The following is a 25717-nucleotide window of genomic DNA, read 5'->3' on the forward strand; positions in this document are numbered from 1 at the left end:
ACATTAAAGGACTAAGTTTTCACTAAGGTGCCATTGTGTTTGTGTTGTTTAATTTAAGCCTTGGGGTTTGGGGGGACTTGTTCTGGTGAATTTTTGAAATCGCCCCTGCATTAATTTATCAAGAAAATGTCTTTAATTGTAAAAGTGTACTTAACACGTCAACACATTCCTCAGTAGTTTTACAGCTTTTTATTTATTTATTTATTAACTTTGTGTGTCCTACATATTTGTAAGGCTGTGTCCCCTTGTGTTCTCCCTGAAATCTATACCTATGAATTCACATGACGACTAGAATCTATTTTCTATAATTTGGCAGTCAAAGGAATTATAATGCGTGAAATATTATGGTTAGAAAGTCTAATAGCAGAAATTTTCTGTTTTGTTCAGATGCATGCAATACGTGTTGGGTGGAGTGTGCATGCATTTTAGTGAGTATTCATTTCCCTTTTTTACATCCACAATTTCTGTTGGCAGAGGATGTAACCTTATTGCTCAACATAAAACTGAATTATGGGAAAGCCATCTCTTAAGTGAGCTGACCTTTCAGCAGAAGTTTTATTCTGTCGAGCCAGCAATTACAGCTTCTGAGGAAACAGACATCGCAAGAAAACGACTAGATCTGCATGTATTAGTCAATCATGTGTCAAGATGCCTAGCTGTGGTACCATCCTCCAAGATTACTGTGCATAAAGTGTGTTATAGGGGGATTAAATTTGAGGTGGTGAACATCTGATCAGATTATTGTTGTTCTTCCCTGCAGATGGGAACTGAACAACAACAGAGACTAAGCTAGTTCTGCACATTAAAAAACAAACAAACAGGATTCAGTGTTTATACAAAAGATGATCATTCATAGCATGACTAACGGATATCTATCCATCCATCCGCTTCACCTTTTCAGGGTCGCAGGGGGTGCTGGGCGAGAGGCAGGGTACACCCTGGACAGGTCGCCAGTCTGTCACAGGGCTAACAGACACAGACAACCATTCGCGCTCACATTCACTCGCACACTCACACCTATGGGCAATTTGGATTAATCAATTAACTTATCCCCACAAACTGCATGTCTTTGGATGGTGGGAGGAAGCCGGAGTACCCGGAAGGAACCCACGCAAACACGGGGAGAACATGCAAACTCCACACAGAAAGACCTGATGGTGGAATTGAACTCAGGACCTTCTTGCTGTGCAGCAACAGTGCTAACCACCGTGCTGCCGTGTTCAGTTCAATTCAGTTTTATTTATATGGCACCACATCACAAAACTGTTTCCTCCAGGCGATTTATATTGTAATGTAAAGACGAACACATCTGCACGAATGCACACAGTGTGAAAACCAGCCCCACTGTCACTCTTGACTCACATGAAGCACATATGAAGCAAGTTCAGTGGAGGCTGCTGAGATGCAGAGGACAACGAGATTTTTTAATTTAGGTTTTTCTGGAAATGAACTGATGAATTTTGTTTGTCCAAGTCTTATAAAAAGAACTCATCTACTTATAACGTGTGCCTGTATCTGGAACAGACCAACTATGGCGTTTGTTTACTTCTCTATAGTTTCAGGGGAGAGCGTAGTAGAGAGTGTCCTGAATAGACCATTCAGGCTGCTGTTGCCATGGATTCACAGGGCGAGGAAACCCAAGACAGAGACACCATGTGTGTTACGATGAAAGAGTGGCTTTGGGACTATCAGCACGTCACACTGGCCTGCTGACACTGAAAGTATAGCTGCAGATTTCATGCAAAATGAGGGGCAGCACTGGTAGTTATGCCACGCTTTCCCTGGTCTTTCATTCTGATTGTCTTATAACAGAAGCGTCTTCCATGTAGCTCAGTGAAAGGAGCAGCCATGCTTGCACTCAGGGATATGTGTAAGTGGAAGCAACTTACAAAAAGGTGACTGTCTCCTTTACCCATTTCTTGACCGCTAGTACACCCCAGTGCTTTGGCAAGCATTTAGCCACAGATGGGAGCTCCATGTCTTCCTGTGGCTGGGAGGATCCCATCAGGAATGACTGAGAGGGACTGACACTGGGATCCGGAACTGACATTGAAAAGCTCCTCTTCTGTTTCTTTCCCTTTTTCCTTCATCTGCCTGTGTCACTAAAACAGCCAGCGGTTAAGGGACACATGCCACGCTGTGTTTTTGTGTTTATAATTTAGCCGTTTCTAGTTTATTCCACACACACACACACACACACACACACACACACACACACACACACACACACACACACGCTAAATAATGCACGACCATCTTGACCCTTTACATTTCTGCTCATGCACCTCAGTCACATGTACATTGTAGCCTAACCTTTGAACAACAGTTCAAGGGGAAGTTACTAATTGACTGTGTGAGGGCCTTTGCTCCTTTCAAACAGGCAGCAGTATAGTGTGTCACAAGCCACAGATGACAGTCTAAATCAGCACCAGCATTGTCACAACATTTTTGCATGAGGTGAAAAATAATGAGCCTTTTATTGACTATTTTTGAGATGATTGAATTACAATAACATGTTTTTCTGCATTTCAATAAAACCTTAAAGGACTGGTTTCACTGGAGGCAGTTATTTGGATTTTGATGCCACCTAGTGGAGCGAGGCTCTAATTAGACCTCTGTGAATGTAAAATTTGAATTGATGGAAGAGTTTTGTCCCAGTTCTCATACTGAAACGAGGCGCATCTTTAAGCATAAGCATATGATCTCTGAACAATCAAAATGCTAAAGTACTCAATAAAAAGGCAGTGAGAAGGACCGGAAGTGGGAAATTATTTAAACAGCAGAAAAGAAGAAATACTTCCATTCTCTGGGTTCCTGGTTAGCTCAGTGGGTTAGCGTGTATATGAAATGGCATTCATGCATATAATACATGGCTTGCAGCATTATAATATTTTCCATGTTTAAAGTTGTTGCTGGTAGTTTTGCTCTGTCCTGGTGTGTCTTGTTTATCCTGAATTGCAACATACTCTCTGCTAAAAATGAAATAACTTATCATCCTTGTGAGAGCCTCTCCCAGATCACACACCCTGTGGCTACTTTGGCTTTGCTTTTTGTTGTGGAAAAAGGCTTTTCACTCCCCTACCAGCTGTATTTCTTTTACAAGGAAAAAACTTTGACTCTTTAAATGTTCCACATGGAGTGCACGTCTCTGAACAACGTATAAAAAGTAACTTAACATCTCCCTCGTGTTCCTTCTTCCTGATGTTGCTGTCATTCAGTATCGCCACATCTATCACTACAGCCGTCTCCTTCTGTTTGTCTACCACCACTACACTGGCTTGCAAAAGTATTCGGCCCCCTTGAACTTTCCCACATTTTGTCACATTACAGCCACAAACATGAATCAATTTTATTGGACTTCCACATGAAAGACCAACACAAAGTGGTGAACACGTGAGAAGTGGAACGAAAATCATGATTCCAAACATTTCTTACAAATAAATAACTGCAAAGTGGGGTGTGTGTAATTATTCAGCCCCTTTGGTCTGAGTGCAGTCAGTTGACCATAGACGTTGCCTGATGAGTGCTAATGACTAAATAGAGTGCACCTGTGTGTAATCTAATGTCAGTACAAATACAGCTGCTCTGTGACGCCTCAGAGGTTGTCTAAGAGAATATTGGGAGCAACAACACCATGAAGTCCAAAGAACACAGCAGACAGTAGTGATGGGCAGATGAAGCTTCATGAAGCACTGAAGCTTTTCATCCAATTGGTTCACCCCAGCGCAAAGCTGAAGCTTGAAGCTTCATTTGCTCTAGTAGGACACCTACTGGACGTAAAAATATTAGTTGGCATGAATTTGAAGAGTGTGGCCTTTTGCACACAGCCTGTAAATGTCAACAACAAAAGGAGTGTGTAAAACATCTATATTGTAGTGATGGCAGCATACTGTGTATATTTATACTGGCAGTATGGAAAATGATCATTTGGAAATGCTTAAAATGGAAATGATCATTTACTGTGAGGTGAGGTGTGGTTGGGGTGTGGACAGTGGTTGTGCTTTTGTAACGTTGAGGTATGGACAGCTACACACTGAGGCTTTGAGCCTCAGTCCTGTTCACATTTTATTCTGTAAAAACTAAATTTTCACTGCTTTTATGGCCTTTTTAGTGGGGAGAACATAGCTAGGATTTAATGATTTAACAAATCTTTTAAATCCTTTGTCCTCCACAATGCTAAATGGCTGGGAGTCCTCAATCACCATGGTAACCAGGTCTTCATCTATTTGAGATTGTTGTCTTTCCTCAGGAGAACAAAGCACAAATATAAATATCACACACGTAACTTATTACAGTTGTATAATATTGTTATATCATTTAGTAACATTACTGCATGCTATATTATCATGGCATTTGATGGCTCACCTGGTCTTGCTCCACAATCGGTGTTCCCCTTATTCTCATGCAAAGCTCTGTAGTGCCTAAGCATGGATGAGGTGTTATTGTTATATCCCAGCTCCCTGGCACATAGCAAACACTTCACCTTGTACAAAAGTAAAGCTGCTTAACATTAATTGTATTGCACCATCAGTATTATGAAAATACATCTTCTGTAGAAATTTACACACCTTGTTGGGAGGAATAAAATCACAATGTTCCCACACAGGGGAGGACATGCTCCTCTTCTCAGCTGGCTCCATTCTCTCCTGACTTTCTCTCATAAACCTCCAAACTGTCTCCAAACTGTCACTAACCGCAACTCTCCATCAAACACTCACATGTTGAATGAAGTCTGAGGGGTTTGTATCGCTGTCATAGCTCGCGGCAAAGTTCGAACCACTTCCTGAACCAGTCACGTGGTACAGCCGGGCAGCGAGGCTTCGGACGTCATCATTTTCAGCTCCTCCCATAAATGAAGCGAGCCTCGATACGCGCATCGCGGAAACGCCCCCTCCATTACTCGACACAAGCTTTGAAGCCTCGATACAGAGCGTCACATCACTACCTACCAAGACAAGGCCGTCCACCTAAACTCACAGGCCCAACAAGGAGAGCGCTGATCAGAAATGCAGCCAAGAGGCCCATGGTGACTCTGGACGAGCTGCAGAGATCTACAGCTCAGGTGGGGGAATCTGTCCACAGGACAACTATTAGTCTGCACTGCACAAAGTTGGCCTTTATGGAAGAGTGGCAAGAAGAAAGCCATTGTTAACAGAAAACCATAAGAAGTCCCGTTTGCAGTTTGCCACAAGCCATGTGGGGGACACAGCAAACATGTGGGGGACACAGCAAACATGTGGGGGACACAGCAAACATGTGGGGGACACAGCAAACATGTGGGGGACACAGCGAACATGTGGAAGAAGCTGCTCTGGTCAGATGAGACCAAAATGCAAAACACTCTGTGTGGAAAACTAACACTGCACATCACTCTGAACACACCATCCCCACTGTCAGATATGGTGGTGGCAGCATCATGCTCTGGGGGGGCTTCTCTTCAGCAGGGACAGGGAAGCTGGTCAGAGTTGATGGGACGATGTATGGAGCCAAATACAGGACAACCTTGGAAGAAAACCTCTTGGAGTCTGCAAAAGACTTGAGACTGGGGCGGAGGTTCAGCTTCCAGCAGGACAACGACCCTAAACATAAAGCCAGGGCAACAATGGGACGGTTTAAAACCAAACATATCCATGTGTTAGAACGGCCCAGTCAAAGTCCAGATCTAAATCCAGTCGAGAATCTGTGGCAAGATCTGAAAACTGCTGTTCACAAACGCTGTCCATCTAATCTGACTGAGCTGGAGCTGTTTCAAAGAAGAATGGGCAAAGATTTCAGTCTGTAGATGTGCAAAGCTGGTAGAGACAGACCCTAAAAGACTGGCAGCTGCAACTGCAGCAAAAGCTGGTTGAATTATTGTCTAAAGGCGAGGAAAGATGCCCAACGGATTTACTTTACCAAATTGACCATCCCAGCCTTGCCATAATGTCCTATTTGATTCACCTTTTATTGTTTATTTTATTTATTTTTTTATTTTCACTTGCTAGATACGGGACAGACTTAAATGAGGAAAAGAAAAGGGAGAAAGGAAGAGGGGGAAAAACAGCGGAGAAGAGGGACGGGGATAAAGGGCAAAAAAACAAAAACCAACTAAATAAGCAGACAAAAAAAAAACATATCAATCATCTGTTGAGAAAGAAAAAAGAAAACAAGAGTAATACAATAAACAACATCATGATGATATATGGGAATATAACAGTAAATACTAAATATTAAACATTATTGTGCAGCACGTAAGATCGACAGTAGGATTGTCGTTCCACTTCTCACGTGTGCACCACTTTGTGTTGGTCTTTCACGTGGAAGTCCAATAACATTGATTCATGTTTGTGTCTGTAATGTGACAAAATGTGGGAAAGTTCAAGGGGGCCGAATACTTTTGCAAGCCAGTGTATATCCGGTTGGTTAGCCATCACTATTTAGTCCGTCTGTATCTGGATCCCACAGGATCTTAGCTCAGTCATTCTCCACCACTCGTGGGGGCGTCTCCCATTTTGACCTCGGGGCTTCCAGGACACACTCGGCACAGATGTTTCTGTACACTACGCCGCCCACTTGGTTATGGCGTTCCATGTATGCCCTGCAAAAACTCAAGATCTTAGCAAGTATATTTGTCTTGTTTCTAGTCAAAATAATCTTATCACACTTAAGACAAGACAAATTGAACTAAAGGGTAACATCCCAGTAAGATATATTAACTTGTTTTTAGACTGTGGATCTTGAAACTAGAAACTTTTCACTTCCATTGATCAATGATCAGGGCTGCTAGTATCAGTTATTGAGCAGACAGGCTCAGGTTGCCTATCTAACATTTTTACTGCCAGGTCATGTGATCATTAAAGTTTTCAGCTGAATAATGACTGACTTCTGATTGCTTCTCTTCCATCTTCCTTTTGTCTTTATTTCCAGTCAGTTCAACTTTAAATCACTCTTGTAAGCAGGCACACATCAGTTTTAATTAAAACCCGTTGGCACTAAAAGTCATGTGTTGAGACAGAACAGGAAGTCTTTGTACTTTCAGTCCACAGGACTTGGCAGCACAGACATTACCCACAGGAAGAGGGTGTAAGCTGAAATTATCACACACAGATTAAACATTTACCGCAGTTTATCTGAAGAGGAGGAGTGTGGGAGGAGTCTCTCCGTGGAATCAAAATAAATATTTGGACAGACAGTACTCACTCTGTGGCCAAGCTGTGGCACATGATGGGGAAGAAACACACCATGAAATCAAGCAGAGGTAAAACATTCAAACTTCAAGCGTTGTCTTTGTTTTTTAATCAGTCGAATCTATGTTGTCCTTTTGTTCTGAATATTTTAACCTTATGTGCGCTTTATTTTTCTGTTTCCTTATATCAAAACGTGTATCACATTTTTTTGTTTTCTACTGTAAAGCATTTGGGATTTATTTTAACAGAAAGTTGCAGTTGAACAGTGTTGAATTGATTAAATAGTTAAAGTTAATGAATTATAGATTTAAAATGTTTCAAAACTGGATACTTCTAGTAAAAAAGTAGGAAAGATTAATCAGTTTATCATTCATACTTTGAATAGCTCGTTCTAGTTTTCCCCAGACTGAGCTGAGCTCCAGGACTTTGTTTTTGAGAGTCTGCAGGATCAACGTGTCCTAGATCATTAAAAAAAAGGTTTATCAGTGACCCATTAGCTGCACTCAAGTACCTGTATACGCTGTTGTGCCCATATGTTCATGAGAGCTGTGTAGATTTGCTCTGAAATCTGGATTTCTCTGGGAGTAAATGGCTTACGCATGCCATTTCTTTTTAATGTTTGTATTCACTTTGCACTGTGACAGAGAAACAAGGACTCCATGTAGCTGGCATATTCGACCACAGATAAGGAGTGTTGTAGATTAGAGGAGGGCGACACTTTGCAAACAAATCTCTGACTTTTCAAGTCAAAGATTTTCTTATTGTGGAGCACGTCAGCTGAGTGTGTTCTTGCTCCTTAACAACAGCAGTTTCTCTTAAAAATAAAATGTTCTTCCCTGTCAGTTTTCTGTCAGGACTATTGTAATATGAGTGTAAGAGCCAAAGTCAATGTTTATGTTTTGCCTTTTTGTTATGGTGGCACAGGTGTATAGCCTTACCTGTGTCTCCGGTGATGGCATGTGGGTGTGGTCACAGTCTATTTACCTGATCTTGGTGTTCGCAGCAGGTGTTGTTGGGTGAGTGGTTTGTGGGCAAACTTTTCTGTTGACCGTCATTTTTTGGCACATCAGTTAATCCATGCGCTATTTGTTAATTGATTGAAAGCGCAAACATTTGTTTTTGTTTCGTTCTTAAAATAAATGCGCAAAGTACAAGTACGACTCATTATGGATTATTGGAGGCGCGTCACAGGGACACAACCAACTCAGCCGGCCGCGGCTTTATTTACGGATGAAAGTCGCAACAATGAGAAAAGTCTGATAATTATAGAACATCAATAAGTATGTCTCGGGCCTTAAGGCTATACATGCACTATATGGAAAAGGGTATTTTTCCACACCTCTTCGGTCCTAATGCCACAGGTGTGTAAACTCAAGCATCTAAGCTCTTTACAAACACGGGGGGTCGTTTTAGAGAGTTCACTGGGGTCGCCGAATGTTGAGCCGTAAAAGTCTCTCCACCGCTCAGCTGGCTCGATACAGCGGAGCTCCAACATCAGCACAAACACTTTAGTCCACAGAGTGTTTGTTCTTACGTAGGAAAGGCACTGCTAAAGTTTACACTGTTTAAAGTGGTTGAAACCAAAAAGAATTCAGATAAAATAGCCATTTTTATTTATTCATTTATTTATTGTTTAGTTAAATTAGCCCTGGAACAGACCTGGTGACAATGAAGCCTGCCTCTTGCCCAACATCAGCTGGGCCGTGCTCCTGGCTGTCTAAACTGGATAAGAGAAAATGGATAGAAAAGGATTTAAGACAGCCTTTCATTGGCTGTATCCCAATTCAGGGTCTGTAGCCTTAAAGTAGCAGCCTCAACGATCCTCAAGGGCCGCGTACTTAAAGACCGCTAAGGCCGGCTAGTGAAGTGCGAGGCTTGTGAAATGGGACGGTCTAGCCTCCGTTGTGCTGCCCAGGTTGCCTAGCAACCATGATACTAACAGCTGGAAACGTTTCATACAGCTTTGTTTGACAGAAATGAAGGAGAAAATCTTTTGTTCATTTGTTTGTTTGTTTCTACATGAGCTTTGATCATTCTCTGATTAAGCTCAGCTATTGAACGGCGTATATTTTAAAGTAAAGGCTTTAAAACCAAGTTAGTACAAACGTCACTAATGTCACATGACTTTGCCGACATGTGGCCAACAGTAATGTTTTAATGTTCTTCGTTATTAAACATTTGCACATAAATAAGTAATAATAATGGATTGGATTTATATAGTGCTTTTCAAGGCACCCAAAGCGCTTTACAATGCCACTATTCATTCACTCTCACATTCACACACTGGTGGAGGCAGCTACGGTTGTTGCCACAGCTGCCCTGGGGCAGACTGACAGAAGCGAGGCTGCCTCTGGCCATCACCAGTAGGCGGTAGGTGAAGTGTCTTGCCCAAGGACACAACGACCAGGACAGAGAGCCCGGGGATCGAACCAGCGACCTTCCGGTTACAGATACGCTTCCCAACCCCCTGAGCCACAGTCCTGTGACATAATATTCAGTACTTACTCTTCGGCGCCCCTCATCCGCTGTTTTTTTTCGGCAAAATTATCCACACCCACCGCTGCGCTATGCATTCTGGGATATGTTGGGCCACAAAGTCTACACCGCCACGTCCTTGAAATTAAGGGAAATGAAGGACACATTTGAGGCCGCATTTCGAGCAGCCTTTGAATTGGGACAGCCTTCGTCGCGTCGCGGTGACGTAATCGGCCTTAAAATGCGGCCTTTAAGGCTGCAGACCCTGAATTGGGATACAGACATTCTCATTCATTTGCTTCATTCTGTATCGGTCTTGTATTTCAGTGACAAGGTGGCACACAGTGGTCTGTTCTTCCTGTGCGTGGTGAGGTGCAGAGTTAACATTTGCACAATGTAAGCAGCACCACTGAAGGAACCATGGGCTGTGAAGTCAGTTCCTTGATCATTAATATGCAAATATCAGCCACTGATCAATGGCCATGAGTACCATTCACAGAGAGGTGGGGGAATGGCTGCAATCACAGCATGTAAGATGGTGACAGATGACCTTAGGCCCCCTCCTCCATTCAGAGATGGTCTTTCCCTTGACTCCGCCCTCAAACCAGCGTTCCTCCCTGTCCAGGATGTTACATCCTCATCATTGAAAGAGTGTCCAGTGTAGGTGTAAATAGACTGCAGAGTCCTGGCCTGACGAGGAGGCTGTTCTGTGTTGTGCCACCTCCTCCACCTCACCCTTGATAAGGAGAAAGCAGAAGAAGAAAGAGAAACAACAAATGAGTCTCTTATAAAATCTTGCTGAATATCAGTTTTGCTTTCAGATTACATCTATAAAATGACACTCATTCATACAGCGTGATGTCACGCACTTTTGGACGTTTTCAGCTTTCAGGTTTTTGAATTCCTTCACCTTTCAGAGGACAAAGACTAAAGATAATCAAACAAAGTCAGTCCTTGTTTTATGAACCCTCTACTGACAGTCACCAGTCACATCCAGCTCTGACTGCTGAGCTGATGCTTCACCGCGTGACAAACAGAACATTGCAGACTTTCACAGAGCCGCATGTTCAAATTAATAATGCTATTTTATGTTTTTAATATTAGTATGCTTTAATGTGCCAACAGCAACTGATAAAGAATAAGCTCAATAAAAAATCAAAAATGGGTAATCTTACATATTGTGTGTGTGTATATATATATATATATATATACATATATATATATATATATGAAATAAATGTACTGTTTAAATGTCATACATACAGTTACTTTGATATTTCTGCAGGTTTGGTGGCTGACGGTGGTTTGAGAGAGTAAGTCTGCATTTCATTTCATTTCATTTCTTGCATTAATGCATTTGACTTATTTCAGTGGTCATTCTAATTTCACTGTAACGGCTAATAAAATATGATGTTCAGCATGATAATGACCACACATACATCCTCTCAGCACTATTTCTGAGTAACTATACAGTTTGACAGGATTGTGTTTGACTGTGTGATCGACACAGCACCGTTTCAGATCGTCCAAAACAAACCAAGAATCTTTTTAAAAAATCAAGTTATAATTGTGCACCTTTAAAAACAACTAAGCTGAAGTTACAATGGCAACAAAAGTGACACATCAAACTACAGTTTGGATTTACTTTTGTATTTTCTAATTATTGTTTTATTTTTTAATTCATTTTGAACTTTACTTGGTGTCCAGGATGGATTTTCTTCTTTCAGATTAGTTTTTAAAGTTTTTGAAAATGTTTAATTTTAGTTTAGTTTTCATTCGTTTCAGTGTTTATTATTCTAATGAGGACATAAGTCATCAGCGCAGGTATTACAATAAAAACTAACTAAAGTAAAGGTTACTCAATTTTTTTTTTTATTATTATTTTATTCCATTTTCCAAGTTCCAAATTTAGTTTTTAGTTTAGTTTTAGGTAAATATAAAACAAACAGATGCAAACTCAATCTGAACAAACCAACAATAACCAAAATTGACCCGACAGCCTCGAGACACACAAGAAGAAACATAAAACATCAAATGATCTAATAGCAAAAAACATAAGCAACCTTTTAATCGCTTCTTTAACTTAACAGTAAACAAATACAAAATAACAAAGCATATAACTCAAGAATCAGAGAAGATTACTTTTGTATTTTTGACTGGTCATTTAGCAAAATGTGGCATGCACCAATCAGCACTTCCTGTAATATTCTAGGGCCCATCCCAGGCTCACTTGATGCCAGCAGACATACCGACCTCCCAGAACCAATAAAAGAGGGAAAATAAAACACAAGATAAATTTAACAATTCAGTATGAGGAATAAAAGTGAACTACATAGAGTGCACTATACAGGTCATCGGATGTTCAAGATGGGCTATACGTCTTCCAACAACTGCTCACACTGTCAAACAAATACACCGGACAATTATATCCACGCTCTTTGGTTCTGTCCACCAGTTCAGAAGTTTTGGCGCGAGATATGTGAAGACTTATCAAAGTGTCTGAAATGTAACATTCCAACTTCCCCTTTAGTGTGTTTGTTGGACAGCTTAGATAATGTCACTACAGATAAGAATATAGCCCATATGGTTTTAACTGCATCGCCAAGAAAACAGTCCTCATGAACTGGAAAAATAAAAATAATCTTAATTCTGACCAATATAGAAATTATCTATTAGATCACATTAGTCTTGATACAGCATCTGCCACCACATCAGATCAATTGCTCTGGGCTCCTTTGATCAGCTCCATCACCTAGTGGGGGTGGGGGGTCATAGTTTGGTCCCACCTTCGCTGTTGTGATTGGTGTGGGGGTAGGGACAGGCTTAGGGCATCGGGGGGTTCCCCAGGAGCATCTTCCTTGGAGGGCTCAACCCGGGGTAGCGGTCATGGCCTATTAAGGGCTCGGTTGGCTCTTAGGTGACGGTTTCCTCGTGGCTGCGTGCAGTGGGGCTAGGGGAGGGTCTGTGCTGATGGACGTGGGTTACTGACCTGGTAGCCTGGCTGCCCGTGGGTGGGTCCGGGACGGGCGTGAGGTTCTGGGGGCGCTCCGTCTCCGGGCTGGGGCCCTTGCTGGGCCTTGGGGGCTTTGGTCCTGGTTGGTGTGTCGCCAGGGTTGTGGGAAGGTGGGTGTATGGGGGCTCAGCCCTGGCGCGGGGTGCCGCCAGTGCATCGAGCCACCTGGGGGGCTCTTCAACTGGTGGGGGAGGTTGTTACACCTTGCAGGAGCTTTCCTCTCTTCAGGAACTCTCTCTGCAGGAGGAGGAGATCCAGGAGAGCTGGAGGAAGTTCTCAGCCTGGGCGTCTATTGTCTTGTGTAGTCTGGAAGATGAGTGGATGATGGGGTGGGTGCAGTTTTCTCTGTGGTGGGGTCGGATGGGCCATCCTAGGCTCTGTGGGGCCGGGCGGCGCTGCTGAACTGGGCCCTGGTCCGGATGGGTCTGGGCCCCCTTTCCCTGGCGGGTTGCGGAGTATGGGGGTGCCTACTGGGGTCAGCGGGGGAGCTGGCCCCAGGGAGGGGCCACTTGCCCCTCCCTTCCTTCCCTCCCCATCTCCAGCTGCTTCCCGCTCCCCCACAATCACCCACACATGCAGGGCCTTGGGGTAAAGGTGTGTCACAGGGGGAGGGTGCAGGGGAGGCACCCCCCCTCTGTCCCCTTCTGGCTGCCTGTGCCTCAATTTTATCTCACAACTTAGACATTCACATTACTCACACTCTCATAACACATACATATAGGATCTTGGGGGTGGGCACGCTACACAGACTCCAAAAGACCATCAGGGTGTACACCTCACCCCTGGCGTCATTGCCCACCTCTCAATTTTAAATACACGTAGACACTGAGGGCTATCAGGAGGGGCTATGCGCTTACCTGCTGCTCTCTGGCAGGTAGCTCCATGCCCTCCCGGGTTTTAAATGCACCTTACAACACACATGCATCAACACTACATATGAGCGGGCGGAGGGAGGTTTGGAGTCTTCACACACCCCCGTTCTCTGTGGCCTGTTGGGGCAGGGGTGCCAGGAGGAGGAGTTGGCCGTCCGACTGGGGTCTGGAGTGTGGGGCCTCCCTGCTGCTGCGGAGTCGGGGCGGTCTGCTTCTCCCCACCGCAGGGAAAAAGGGTAACACCACCTGGGTCTGGGTGCAGTTTCCCCCTCCAGGGGCAAGGGTAGACCCGGGGCTTAGAGTACACTTGGGGAGTGTGATTGTGTGTACAGCGTCTCTCTATGTCTGTCTCCACGTTGGTTGAGTGTGGAGTAAGTGCATATGAGAGCATGAGGGTGGGAATGGATGTTTGTATCTGTGTGTGCCTGTATGTCTGTGTCTATATGTCAGGTTGGGTATCAGACGCCACCTCATTAGCTGTATAAAGCGCTTTGAGTGCTCGGACAGAGTAGAAAAGCGCTATATAAGAACCAGTCCATTTACCATTTACCATTTACCTCTCTGGGGACATCTCAGGCCCTCTAAGATATGGAGGCCTATCTCCCCCCACCACTTCCCCTGCCAGTGGCGGACTCCCTCAGATATCGGTGCGTTGGTGGTTCTTTGTGTCCGGGGATAGGCGCCCAGGTACCCACCGGCTCACTCCTTGGTGGCTGCTTATCGGGACCTGGAGCCTGGGGCTCGCTCGGGCCACTTCGGGGGTGGGGTGCCCTCGGCCTCTCGGCCTGGGGCTCGGTCACTCTGGCGCAGCTGGCTGCCGGCGGAGTTTCTGGGCACGTCACTGCAACCCCCCCTGGCTTCTGCTCCGCGGCTGCTGAGCGACCCCTCATCTGGGACTCTCCTCAGCTCTTTCTGGGACAGTGGCGCAGCTGCCCCTCTGTTGGTCTTCCTTGGTCTCTTGTGTTCTGGGGGCCTCTGGATGTCTGGAGTTTTGATCTCCTCCATACCTGCTTCATGCCCTGGAGGACGGGGCTGTGGCCCCCCCACACCCTCTAGCAGATCATTACATGAAGGAACCTTTTAAAAACAAGCACGTCCATGCTCACAGGTGTACACACGGGTGCTCACACACACAAACTACACCATTTATGGCTCCTACCTCAAAGCACACTGTGAGCTGTCGATCTTACGTGCTGCACAATAATGTTTAATATTTAGTATTTACTGTTACATTCCCATAGATCATCGTGATGTTGTTTATTATATTGCTCTCTTTTTTGCTTGTTTTCTCTTTTTTCTTTCTCAACAGGTGATCCAGGTGATTGATAGATGGATTGTTTGTCTGTTTGTTTAGTTGTTTTTTGCCCTTTATCCCCGTCCCTCTTCCCCGCTGTTTTTCTTTCTTATCTGTAGCAAGTGAAAATAAAATAAAATAAACAGTAAAAGCAAAGGTGAATCAAATAGACCAATACAGCGAGGCTGGGATGGTCCATTTGGTAAAGTAAATCCGTTGGGCATCTTTCTTCACCTTTAGACAATAATTCTGATGCAAAAGAGTCAAACGGGACAGGCGGGGAAAAAAGAAAAAAGAAAGAACTAAATGTGAACACAGCAAGAAGATTATGGTTCAACATTTTTGTTTTCTTTATGTTCATGTATGTCGTGATGTGCAATGTGTATCAAAAAGATGCACGGGGTTACCAACTGTCAGTGAATCTACCACCGTTTGAATGGTTTAGCATGCTGACCTTTGGAACTGTGTAATCTTTAAAACTCTCGATACAAGATCAGACCAATTATTAAATATGTAAAGTGCAATTAAAGTGCACTTTACATAAACTTTACTGCATTAAATGTAGAAAGACACAAAACTAGAAGCAACACCGTGATTACAGTGCATTACTGCACACACTGTATCGCACACAGAGCGAGAATTACTTCAATCATTTCCATTAAAACCTACTATGAAGTTGTCATTAAAGTACGTGTCTCTCTTTTAAGGAAATTTACATTCAATCCTAAAGAGGGAATAGACAACCCAGGGATGGTCATCACAGATGATGCAGGTACCCCGCTTGCCTGTGTAGCAGCCATTGGGGAAAGCCTGCTTGCTTTATGACAGCTCTCTTGTGTCTCTTCTGGTTCAGACTCTGTGTGGACGCCCATCCCACGCTCGTGTATCCTTAAACGCGAGGATGGCGAGTTCTACGGCTTCCATCTGCGTGTGGAGACGGGCCGTCAGGGACACATAATTGGAAATGTGGTATCAGGCGGGGTCGCAGAGCGTAGCGGCCTTCGAGACGGAGACAGACTGCTAGAAGTTAACAACTGCTATATTGATGATGTTCCTCACCCTGAGGTAGGACAAGCTTCCTTCATAGTTAAATAGAAACCAGAGAAGCAACACAAAGCTGTCTAACTGGATCTGTCACGTTTCCAAATGTATAAATCAGGTGGCTAGGAAGATAAAGGTAAGCGGACACCAGTTGTGTTTATTAGTGCTGGATGGAGAGGACTATGAACGGGCTGTGGCCCGAGGTCAGGACCTGCAACGTCTGGCCCACATGGATGAGAGCTGCAAACCACCCAGGCTTTGTCACATCACCAGGGATCCTGTCTCCGGTCTGGGCATCACCGTTACTCCTTTGGAAGGTAAAACGTCTCCCTGTAATCACGAGAAGCCTAAGATTTGAGATCAGATGTCCGGGTCGAAGTCTGTGCAGTGTTATTCAGATGCTGCTCCTGTTTCGGCTCCGTAGGAGAGAAAGGTCGCTTTGTAGTGAACCCAGTGGCAGGAGGTGCAGCTGAAAAGGCAGCGGTGTGTCAGGGAGATCGGCTGGTGTGGATAAATGGAGCGATGGCGTCTGATCTCACACACGCCGCACTCAGCAAAATGGTTTGTGGACTTTTTCATAGATTTTTGCCTCGGAGCGATGCAACAATACATCAGCTTATCTTTGGTCCAACAATAATATCTCCATATGTTTTATTGTAGATGAAGACTTGTGGTGATCACATCACCATCTTAGTGATCGACAGCGAGAGTGAAAAGAAGTACACGCAAAGGCGGCTCCCCGTCCTGCCCACCATGGCTACCCCTCATCAGCTACCTTACAGAGCCCGAACACTCCACCTGATCTCCGTGTCTGAGAGCTTTGGTTTTCTTCTACGGCTGGAGAAAGTGCCATCAGGACGCACATGTGAGATGATGAAAAACTGCTGAAAACTGAATCATTTTCACTGTTTTGCTGTTAAATAAACTGGGTACATATTAACCAACAGATCACGTCCTGCGTGGAATGACCAGAGGTGGTCCTGCAGAGAGGGCGGGGGTGAGGGACGGAGAGCTGCTGCTGGAGGTGAACGACGAGTCGGTGGAGTCACTGAAGCACGAGGAGGTTGTGGACAGAGTGAAGCTGAGCGGACGAGAGGTCCATCTCACCACCATCACTCCCAAGGGGCTAGAGTTTTATACGCAGGTGGCCGTCACTTACCACGTACATGCACTGGTTTCCAGTTGATTCAAGTGTGCATCGAGGGTGGTGCACCCATTTGGAGGCCACACCTGATACTGGGATATTGTTACGTCTTTCCTTTGTTTTCTCTCCTGCAGCTGGGTCTGTCTCCGCTTCTTTTCTGTGAGGATGATGCAGCTGATGAAGGAAAGGAGAGTAGTGTGCTGACTTCTGTAGAGGAGAACTCACCACCAGAGGAAATGCATGTCTCAAGTAATCTTAGACTCTGCTCTCTCCAGAAAGGCCCTTTGGGATTCGGCTTTAAATTAGGCTGTGAGCCACAGAGTCCTGGGACTTTCATCAGTCAGGTTTAGTGTTTTTTTGCATAAACACACACACAGAAAAGTCATAAGCTTCAGTTTTGTGTCAAATCTTGTAAACTTTCATTTTACTCGGGCTTGTAGGTTGCTTCTGGGGGTCCTGGGCAGAGTGCTGGACTGCTTGTGGGTGACATAGTGATGGAAGGAAAACCTCTGGAAGATGTGACTATGCCTGTGGAAGACGGTGGGCATATTCCTTCATTGCTAGTCACCAGTGTTGGGAAGGTTACTTTTAAAATGTATTCCATTACAGATTACAGAATACATGCCCCAAAATGTATTCTGTAACGTATTCCGTTACATTACTCAATGAGAGTAACGTATTCTGAATACTTTGGATTACTTAATATATTATCATGCTGTTTACAACTACATGAATGTACTATTGCTGTGATTTATTACTGTTACTGAAGGTCCGCGGCTCCGAACCGTAGTAAAGGGACCTCTGACTAATACGGCGGGTTCGTGTCGGGCTCGTAGCCGAAAACTAGCTTTACTTTGTTGTCTGGGTCAACTTTGCTAGCAGAGACAGAGAGAGGCGTTGAAAGGCTGCTCCAACAGAACTTATTGTTTCAGAGGAAAACACGAACACGGTGTACAGTCGAGTCTTAATAGCTTACTTACAGCTGGGCTCGTCAGGCTCTCTTCTTGGCTGCAGTGGTTATTATTATATTTACATGCTTCCAGCTCCCGTTTCTGCTCGATGACAGCTCGTACTTTTCCTTTTTCTCCCTCCCTCGCTCACAGACACATAACGTGTATGGCAGTCCATTCTCCCTGCAGCACGGACTACACTGCCCATGATGCTACATTCTTTAGAGCTACACCTGTAGCATTCTGCCTGTTAGCTTAGCACAACAACAACAGGCGCTCTCTCACCCAGGAAACATGCAGAGAGAGAGCGTCACCCTGTAACCATGGCAACCGTAACGCTGCCTGGAACAACAGAACGTAGCTGTCAAACAAAACCCAAACAGTCCTGACCCGCCACAATATGAAACAGGGAAGTACCGCCGTGTAATCCATTTATTTCAACAAAGTAACTGTATTCTAAATACCACCTTTTTAAACGGTAACTGTAACGGAATACAGTTACTCATATTTTGTATTTTAAATACCTAACGGCGGTACATGTATTCCGTTACTCCCCAACACTGCTAGTCACACATACAACACGCTACAACAAGATGGAAAAGACTGAAACACCCAGCAAAGATGTCACTCGCACAGAGGTGGCAAAACAACTAAACAAATGGGAAAAAATGTATTTCTGAATTCATCAGCAAGCACAGTTTTTAACTTTGTGTTTGTATCTCAGCAGGAGGAAGAAGATAACGAGATATCAGCTTTGTGAGCGGAACAGATATAAATCTCGAAGACATTTCCCAGCACGATGCTCCCACTCAAGAATTCCAGATTTTAATCCTTGCCAACAACTTCACTTAGATAGGATGCAATCAAACTAGAAACAAAATGCTTCACGGCTTAAATGACTCTCTGGTTAAACAACAACAAATGGCCCTCCCCCCTCCCATATCATTGTGGACTTGAAGCTCTTTCCCCCCACGTCCACAGCTTGAACAGTTTTTTTGTGTTTAATGCTACTTTATTAAAAAACACCTTCTCAACACATTCTCCCATCAAAAGAAAGATTTTTGAAAGCCTGAAAGTACTGCTAGTACTAGAACTCTCTCAGACGACAGAATCCTTTAAAGGCATTTGTATGATATTTGATACAGTTAATAGTTTTTGGGACTTTGTGTGATCTTTTCCCCTGAAAAAGCAAAATGAATTACACAAAACATTCTTGAGCAAAAATTAAAAAAACAAAAAGATGTAGCAAATATTGTGCAATTAAATCAATTTCATCAACACTCCAATAAAAAAAATAATGATGTTCAGGCTTTATTAATAACACTGAGTGTTGCAGGCAGGATTGGACCCAAACGCAGGACTCGTGGAGGCAGAGGTGAACTTAAGAAACTCGGTTTATTACAGGAAAATAAGAAGAACAAAAAACTAACTGAACTGGGAAAAACAAATAAACAGGCAGGCAAACAGAAGAGAGAACGAGGGTGCGCAGACATTAACAATACGACAGAGAACAAAGGAAACACAGGGCTTGTATACACAGGGAGTAATCAGGGAATGGACAACAGGAGAGAGACACAGCTGGGAGGGATTGGACTAACGAGGCAGGTAAAACTGAACAGACGTCGTGTCCAAATTCATGGGCTGCATCCTCCTGAGGCCGCGTTTGTAGACCGATTACGTCACAGCGACGCGTCGAAGGCTGTCCAAATTCGTAGGCTGTGTCCCATTTCAGGGTCTGCACGCTTGAAGTACGCGCACTACACGTACTACATACGGCGCGTACTATAAGTACGAGAAGTGCGGAAGTGAGAGGCTTGTGAAATGGGACGGTATATGCTTCGTCGCGCTGTTCAGGTTGCCTAGCAACCATGATACTAACCGCGAGACACGTTACATACAGCTTTGTTTGACAGAAATGAAGGAGAAAATTGTTTTGTTGGTCAATCATTTTTGTCATGACATCACTTTGATTAGTTGAGTATCTGAGGCTGAGACCACAGGACTGTAAAACATGATTGTTGGGCTTCATTTCTGTACTGAACAGTCATTTAAGATTAGTTAGTAAATAATAATTAGTTAATGTTGTTCATGAGACTAAAGTCATCTCACTATGGTAATGTAAATATAATATGGCCAATATTATAGTATTGTCAGATTATTATGATATATATATATATATATATATATATATATATATATATATATATATATACATATATATATAAAATCTATATCACTGACTTTCAGCTTGTTGTGTTTGTGGATATATGACTGACTTTAATTATCCATAAAATCATCAGATTCTCTGTAAGATTAAGGTTGACTATATGTATATTTAGAAGTAGAGGCTTTAAAACCAAGTTAATGCTGAAAGTACAAACATCACTAGTGTCACATAACTTTGCAGACATGTGACCAACAGCAGTGTTTTAATGTTCTTCATTATTAAACATTCGCACATGAATAAGTAATGTCATATTCAGTACTTACTTTTGACAGTTCACTATTCGGCCGCTCCCTTCTGCCGTATTTTGCAAATTATCCACACCCACCGCCGCGCTATGAATTGTGGGATATATGGGACCACGAAGCGTGCACCGGACCACGCTTGATATTTGGGGAAATCGACGGCACATTTGGAGTATGCATTTGAAGTACACTTCGGATTGGGACAGCCGTCGTCGCGTGGCGGTGACGTAACCGCACTTAAAATGCGTACTTCAAGCGTGCAGACCCTGAAATGGGACACAACGGTAGACTCCTCCGAATGCAGCCGACAAATGCGTCCTCCGAATTTGAAGGATGGGTCGGGTGTGTCCCTCGTGGCCTACCCTATCCCAGAATTCATAGCGCGGCCCAGCCAAGCTCCAGTTTCCAACAATGGCGGCCGCTACTAAGTTTTAAAATTACTCTTACTAATCTTTCTGGGTCACAAAATAAACTTTTAACATATTTTCAGGCGAAAAAGTAGCTGTGTGAACATCAAATATCTGCTCGGTTTATCAAGATATCGCATATTTGCAAAAGTGCTTCGACGTTTTCGGAGACGTCTGCTACCCACCAGCTCGATAGGTAGCCGGGAGCTCGAGGGTTACTGATGCGGCCGAGAACGGCACAACTCCCGGCACATCATTTTCAGATCACCGCGGACTTTCGCTACTCAGGTTAAACGTAATATATAAGTCACTTAGACAACCTAAAATGTTATTGTTGGGCTTTTTTCAGTGTTTTGTTTGTTCGTGAGTAAATCGGTTTGGCTGAGATTAAAGTTATTCGATTAGATCAAATAAAACTTTATTAATCCCCCGGGTGGGTTCCTCCTTGGTTTTCACACAGCTGACTAAACGTCAAACAGAAAACTGATTAATCAGAAGTGTGAGACGGTCGAGAATTAACGCCAGTGTCCTGTTATATTTTAGATAGCAAGGAGCAGACGGCCGAGTTTATTAAACTCCACCGAGACCGCGGTGACGCTAATCAGAAGGCTAGACCGTCCAATTTCCCCAGCCGTTTACTTCCGGCCTACCCGACGCAGCCCATGAATTTGGACACGAACCTTCAAATAAAACAGGAAACGAGAAACAATTTACAAGGACGCAGACTGACACTGATCTAAATCTAGAATAATAATCAAAATAGCACAACTAAAGAACCAAAACATAAATCATGATACAGAAATATACCAAAATATAAGAAACTGACCCAGAACCGTGACAATGAGGAGAAGAAATCACACTTTTGTTGTGTGGCTTTTCATAACAGGTGAATTCTCCAGAACAGTCCCACATGTACGATACACATAAAAGTAGAAACACAATTCAAACTACAGTAATATGAAAACAACGTTTATCTGAAAATGTCATTTACATCAGTGAAAACGCACGTGGAGTGCAGAGGATGCTTTTTAGTGCCTGTAATGAATTGCACAAAGACACAAAACAAAGAAAAAGAAAATAATAATGAAGTTTCCAGTGATTGTCTCCTTTGAGACTATAATTCACAACTTTGTACATCTACAAAAATTCTTTAGTCTAGATTTTCAGCTTTCCTCCTTCCAGCTCACTCATCCTCCTAACGTTTGATGATGTAGTTTTTTGTTGTTTTTTTTTAAAGAAAATTAAATCCTGGAGACTTTGTTTTGCAGCAAAACAAAACAGTAATCATTGTTTAACAAAATATGAACATTTTATTGGGCAAAATGAGCTACAAGGTGAAAAAAATCAAAAAGGAATATGAGGAGGCGAATATGACTAATGCAGTTATTCATATATACATGTGTGTATATGTGCTTCAAGAAAACAGAGGATTAACCATACGAAGAAACAATATGTTCTATGTTTTTCTTTAAACAGGACAAAATGATTAGTGAAACTAAAATATAACAGCTGGTTTAACAGGAGAAACCTGCAAGAACCAGGCTCAGAGAGGAGCAGCCAGGCTCCGGCTGGGGGAGAGAGGAAATAAGAAACAACACGAGAGCAGAGAAAAACAGGACAAAACACACACGACAAGTGTTGATGACAATCAGCAGTGATGTCAAACACACTGTGAGTGAGACTGAAGCGGAGAAGAAACACTCAGAGCACTGAGCATCGTCCCATGATGCACTGAGACAAGTGATCCGTCCATCAAAGAGGAAAGTTTAGAGTCTAATCTGCATCTGCATGTCTCAGGATGTTGTTACCAGAATAAAAAATACTATTAAAAAATTGAGTTGGACTGTTCCAAAAGCCAGTGTCAGCCTCCCCCTGACAGCTTATTAATCTGTCACACCATCAGTGGCTCGTGGTCACTTAAAGCCTTAAATGTCTGTACCTTACTGCAGAGGCAGAGCAGCATTCAGTCCTAGCTGCCTTTCTTGGCAGATCTCTGCTTTCTCTGCAGCGAGACAGCTCGTAACCTTTTATCAGTCTTTCCTGACCTGCTGCTCCGATATAATCTGCTATGATGGGAAAAGCTTGATTTACATTAAAAACATCTTGTTGTCTAAATACCCTGAAATTTGGTGTTATACTGAGTCAGAAATGTAAAGAATTATAAATGCTGCATCGTATCGTTCTTAGTCATGAATGGCTTTCACTGGAATACGTCCATTCTGTACATACAAAGGGAACAACAGCTCCTGTTGGTACATTGTCTTATCTAATGTATGTTTATCATGTTAAAAGTCTGACTTATTATTCAAATGACCATTTTTTCAAAGACAGAAAAAAGATAAAAAGTTGATTCTAATGATTCTTTCAACATTTATTTCTGTACTCAGTTTAATTTAATGTTTAACGTTAATGTTTAACTTGTGTCCCATGGTTAAATAAAAATCACATTAAAATTATGTGGTGCTACAAGAAAAAGCTTTAAAGAATCTCATATGATTACAGCACGTCCAATCTCACCTGTTATTTGGAAAAATAATGCTGGGAAAGTCATTTTAGTCCTTGCCCAGCTCAATGCAGGAAGTAAAAACAGTCTCTCCAGAGGTGGAAGAAGATCTCTCCCACACGATTCACCAGATATTACTGAGTATCAGAAGCCATCTCGTCTAACCTCCCTGGTGCCTGTCCTAGCCTGTGCAACATGGGCTTCCTCCGTCTGTAGAGTTGCAGTGATAACTAATGCTTGCTTCGCCTTTGCATCATCCTCTTATCACAAAAATGAGTGACTTTGTCTCATTTTTGCAAACATAAACTGAGCACAAAAATTGAGGCAGTTTGTGTTTGTTCAGTCTTTTCTTTGTTGTAACTATGCTTCGTGGCAATAAAGGTCTTACTGCTGGAAAGCCTGTTTGTTTTCCCTTCAATGGTGTCACATTTGTAAGGAAATGTGGGTTGAGCAGCAGAGTTGAGTATGTGGGCTGTGGCCATGAAAAACCCATCAAATGTTCTCTGCCAGACAGCTTATTCTGCTACTGACACTTGTTGGGTGTCATTTACTGAATTCTGAAGAATATCTGCAATTAAACAGTTTATTCTTTTAACAAATAGGAAGAACCGTACACAGCCACAACAGCCTGGCAACTCCTGGTCACGCACTGCAACTCAGCCAGTGTGTGACCAAGGTGGTGTTGGGTTTTAGTTTATTCCCAAAAGAAAAATTAAAAGATATTCTGCAGAAAACAAGATGTTGGGCCTAAATACCCCCATCATGAAGTTTTGCACTCACGCTTGTATCTTCTTCTGGCTTCTACAAGTTCATTTTTAGTTTAAGCTCAAGCCCCAAACAGTCATTTTATCCTGTTTTCCTACAACAGAAATATTTCTACACTTACACGACACATTTTGACACTCACACTGTTCAATGCTTTTATTTTGAAATCTGTCAATCCAGGAAGCCAAATGGAAAACATAAAGTACAGATTTTATTTGAAGAACAGAGTCAGCAGGTTTTTAGCCCATGAAACAGTTCAGCAAACAAAGCAACAAAAATGCGCTTTAGGAAGCAAAGTGTTTAAAACAGCTAATCACTGATGAAAGACTCGAGTTTCCTTAATTTAATTTAATTTGTCCAGAAAGGAAACAGAAATCATGAGCCTGAGGAATGCTTGAAACTTTATGTAAAACACTCGTGGAGGGGTGTGAACAGAAACCAAACAGCCAACAAACGGTATCCACTACGTGAAGAATGGCGCCATCTCGTGGCCTCTTTCTGTCACTACACCTTCAAAGAGTTGTGAAAAATGCTTCACCTGTAAAAGTTTCAAAGTGACGTTTTTTCACCAGCAGAGCAGCTTCAGTCGATGACGTCACTGAAGAGCCAGAAAACTACCAAGTTAACCTGTGACGTTCATCATCATCATCATCATCATCATCATCATCATCATTATATTTGGATAGTTGGTGGAGAAACATCAGTCAACAGTTGGCAGCGTTCCTCGCAGCGTTCAATGGCGATTAGTCTACATTTACTCCGCGTTTTTAAAGAGCTGAAAGACTTCACAGCATTTTAAGGACTTTGTCATCACTCTGGACATTTTAAAAGTTTGAAACCTGTCAGCTGAAGTCTGAGAGCTGTGCTGCTTTAGTTTCCTCCAGACTGTTTTCATCCCAGAAGAATGGACAGAGGAGACGAAGAGACAACCCGATTCAAAGTAAGAGCGTGACAGGTTGGAAGACTGCTGTTATTCCCATAGGCAGCATCAAACAGCTCCATACAGCTGTTATTCATGGGCTTCACAACAAAGCAAAGGTGCATACAGTTAATACTGATTCATATTAGGTGCCATAAGCATAAAAACGATGTAAATGCAAAAAGAAAATTGTTATTATTTTTCACGTTGCATTAATGGTTGTCATCTAATTATTATTATCTGTACATTACTCTTCGGCTAGTAAGCCTTCTCTGGGATCGACTGGTAGTGACTGCACCCTCCACCAGGGGGCGTTCACGCGTTCTCCTCTTTGCATTAAACTACTGCGTGACAGAGACAACTAAATATCACTCTGTGATTCTTCCCCCTGTTTTCAGGGCTGTGACAGCAGTGTGGTCTCTCTTTGCAGTTTTTCTCGTGGATTATCTGACAGTTTGTTTCTACACGTGAAAGTTTCTGAAGTTTTAAGGCCTCAGTCACACAAGCCCAGAGGCTGCTCTGAGCCCTGAAAACATCCGTGTGGTCCTGTGTATTTCCTGGTGCACTGGGAATACACGTCTCTTTATAAAAATTATTTAGACTTTGCACTTAATTGTAACAAAATCCTAATAATTTAGTTTAATAGTGCATTACAACAGTGAGTGAGGGCTGAGGAAAACAGTGACATGAGGACGTTTA

General features: G+C 43.0%; 1 protein-coding gene and 1 long non-coding RNA gene across 7 annotated transcripts in view; one reads left to right on the forward strand and one right to left on the reverse strand.

The window, feature by feature from the left end:
- nherf4b (NHERF family PDZ scaffold protein 4b) overlaps positions 1-19024 on the forward strand; it is a 350895-nt gene extending 331871 nt beyond the window's left edge. The window contains exons 1-11 of one of the 6 annotated variants that reach the window (XM_085174012.1): positions 7158-7237; positions 10927-10954; positions 15528-15592; positions 15674-15885; positions 15980-16178; positions 16286-16422; positions 16522-16726; positions 16809-17005; positions 17140-17349; positions 17446-17545; positions 18680-19024. In XM_085174012.1, the coding sequence (XP_085030138.1) occupies positions 7201-7237; positions 10927-10954; positions 15528-15592; positions 15674-15885; positions 15980-16178; positions 16286-16422; positions 16522-16726; positions 16809-17005; positions 17140-17349; positions 17446-17545; positions 18680-18696 (1407 nt within the window). In that variant the 5' untranslated portion in view covers positions 7158-7200 and the 3' untranslated portion in view covers positions 18697-19024. Of the gene's footprint in view, positions 1-7157; positions 7238-9024; positions 10955-15527; positions 15593-15673; positions 15886-15979; positions 16179-16285; positions 16423-16521; positions 16727-16808; positions 17006-17139; positions 17350-17445; positions 17546-18679 lie in introns of those variants that run through there. The other 5 variants (XM_085174010.1, XR_014876363.1, XM_085174009.1 and 2 more) reach the window with 5 other exon arrangements.
- On the reverse strand, positions 13314-15677 carry LOC146509444 (uncharacterized). Its single transcript, XR_014876372.1, has 2 exons — positions 14084-15677; positions 13314-13995 (listed from the first exon to the last, which is right to left on the reverse strand). It is a non-coding gene; the product is annotated as an uncharacterized LOC146509444 (long non-coding RNA).
- Positions 19025-25717: the final 6693 nt, after the last annotated feature.

The sequence above is a fragment of the Neolamprologus multifasciatus genome, chromosome 10 (genome assembly GCF_963576455.1).
Source record: "Neolamprologus multifasciatus chromosome 10, fNeoMul1.2, whole genome shotgun sequence".
Classification (NCBI taxonomy): Eukaryota; Metazoa; Chordata; class Actinopteri; order Cichliformes; family Cichlidae; genus Neolamprologus; species Neolamprologus multifasciatus.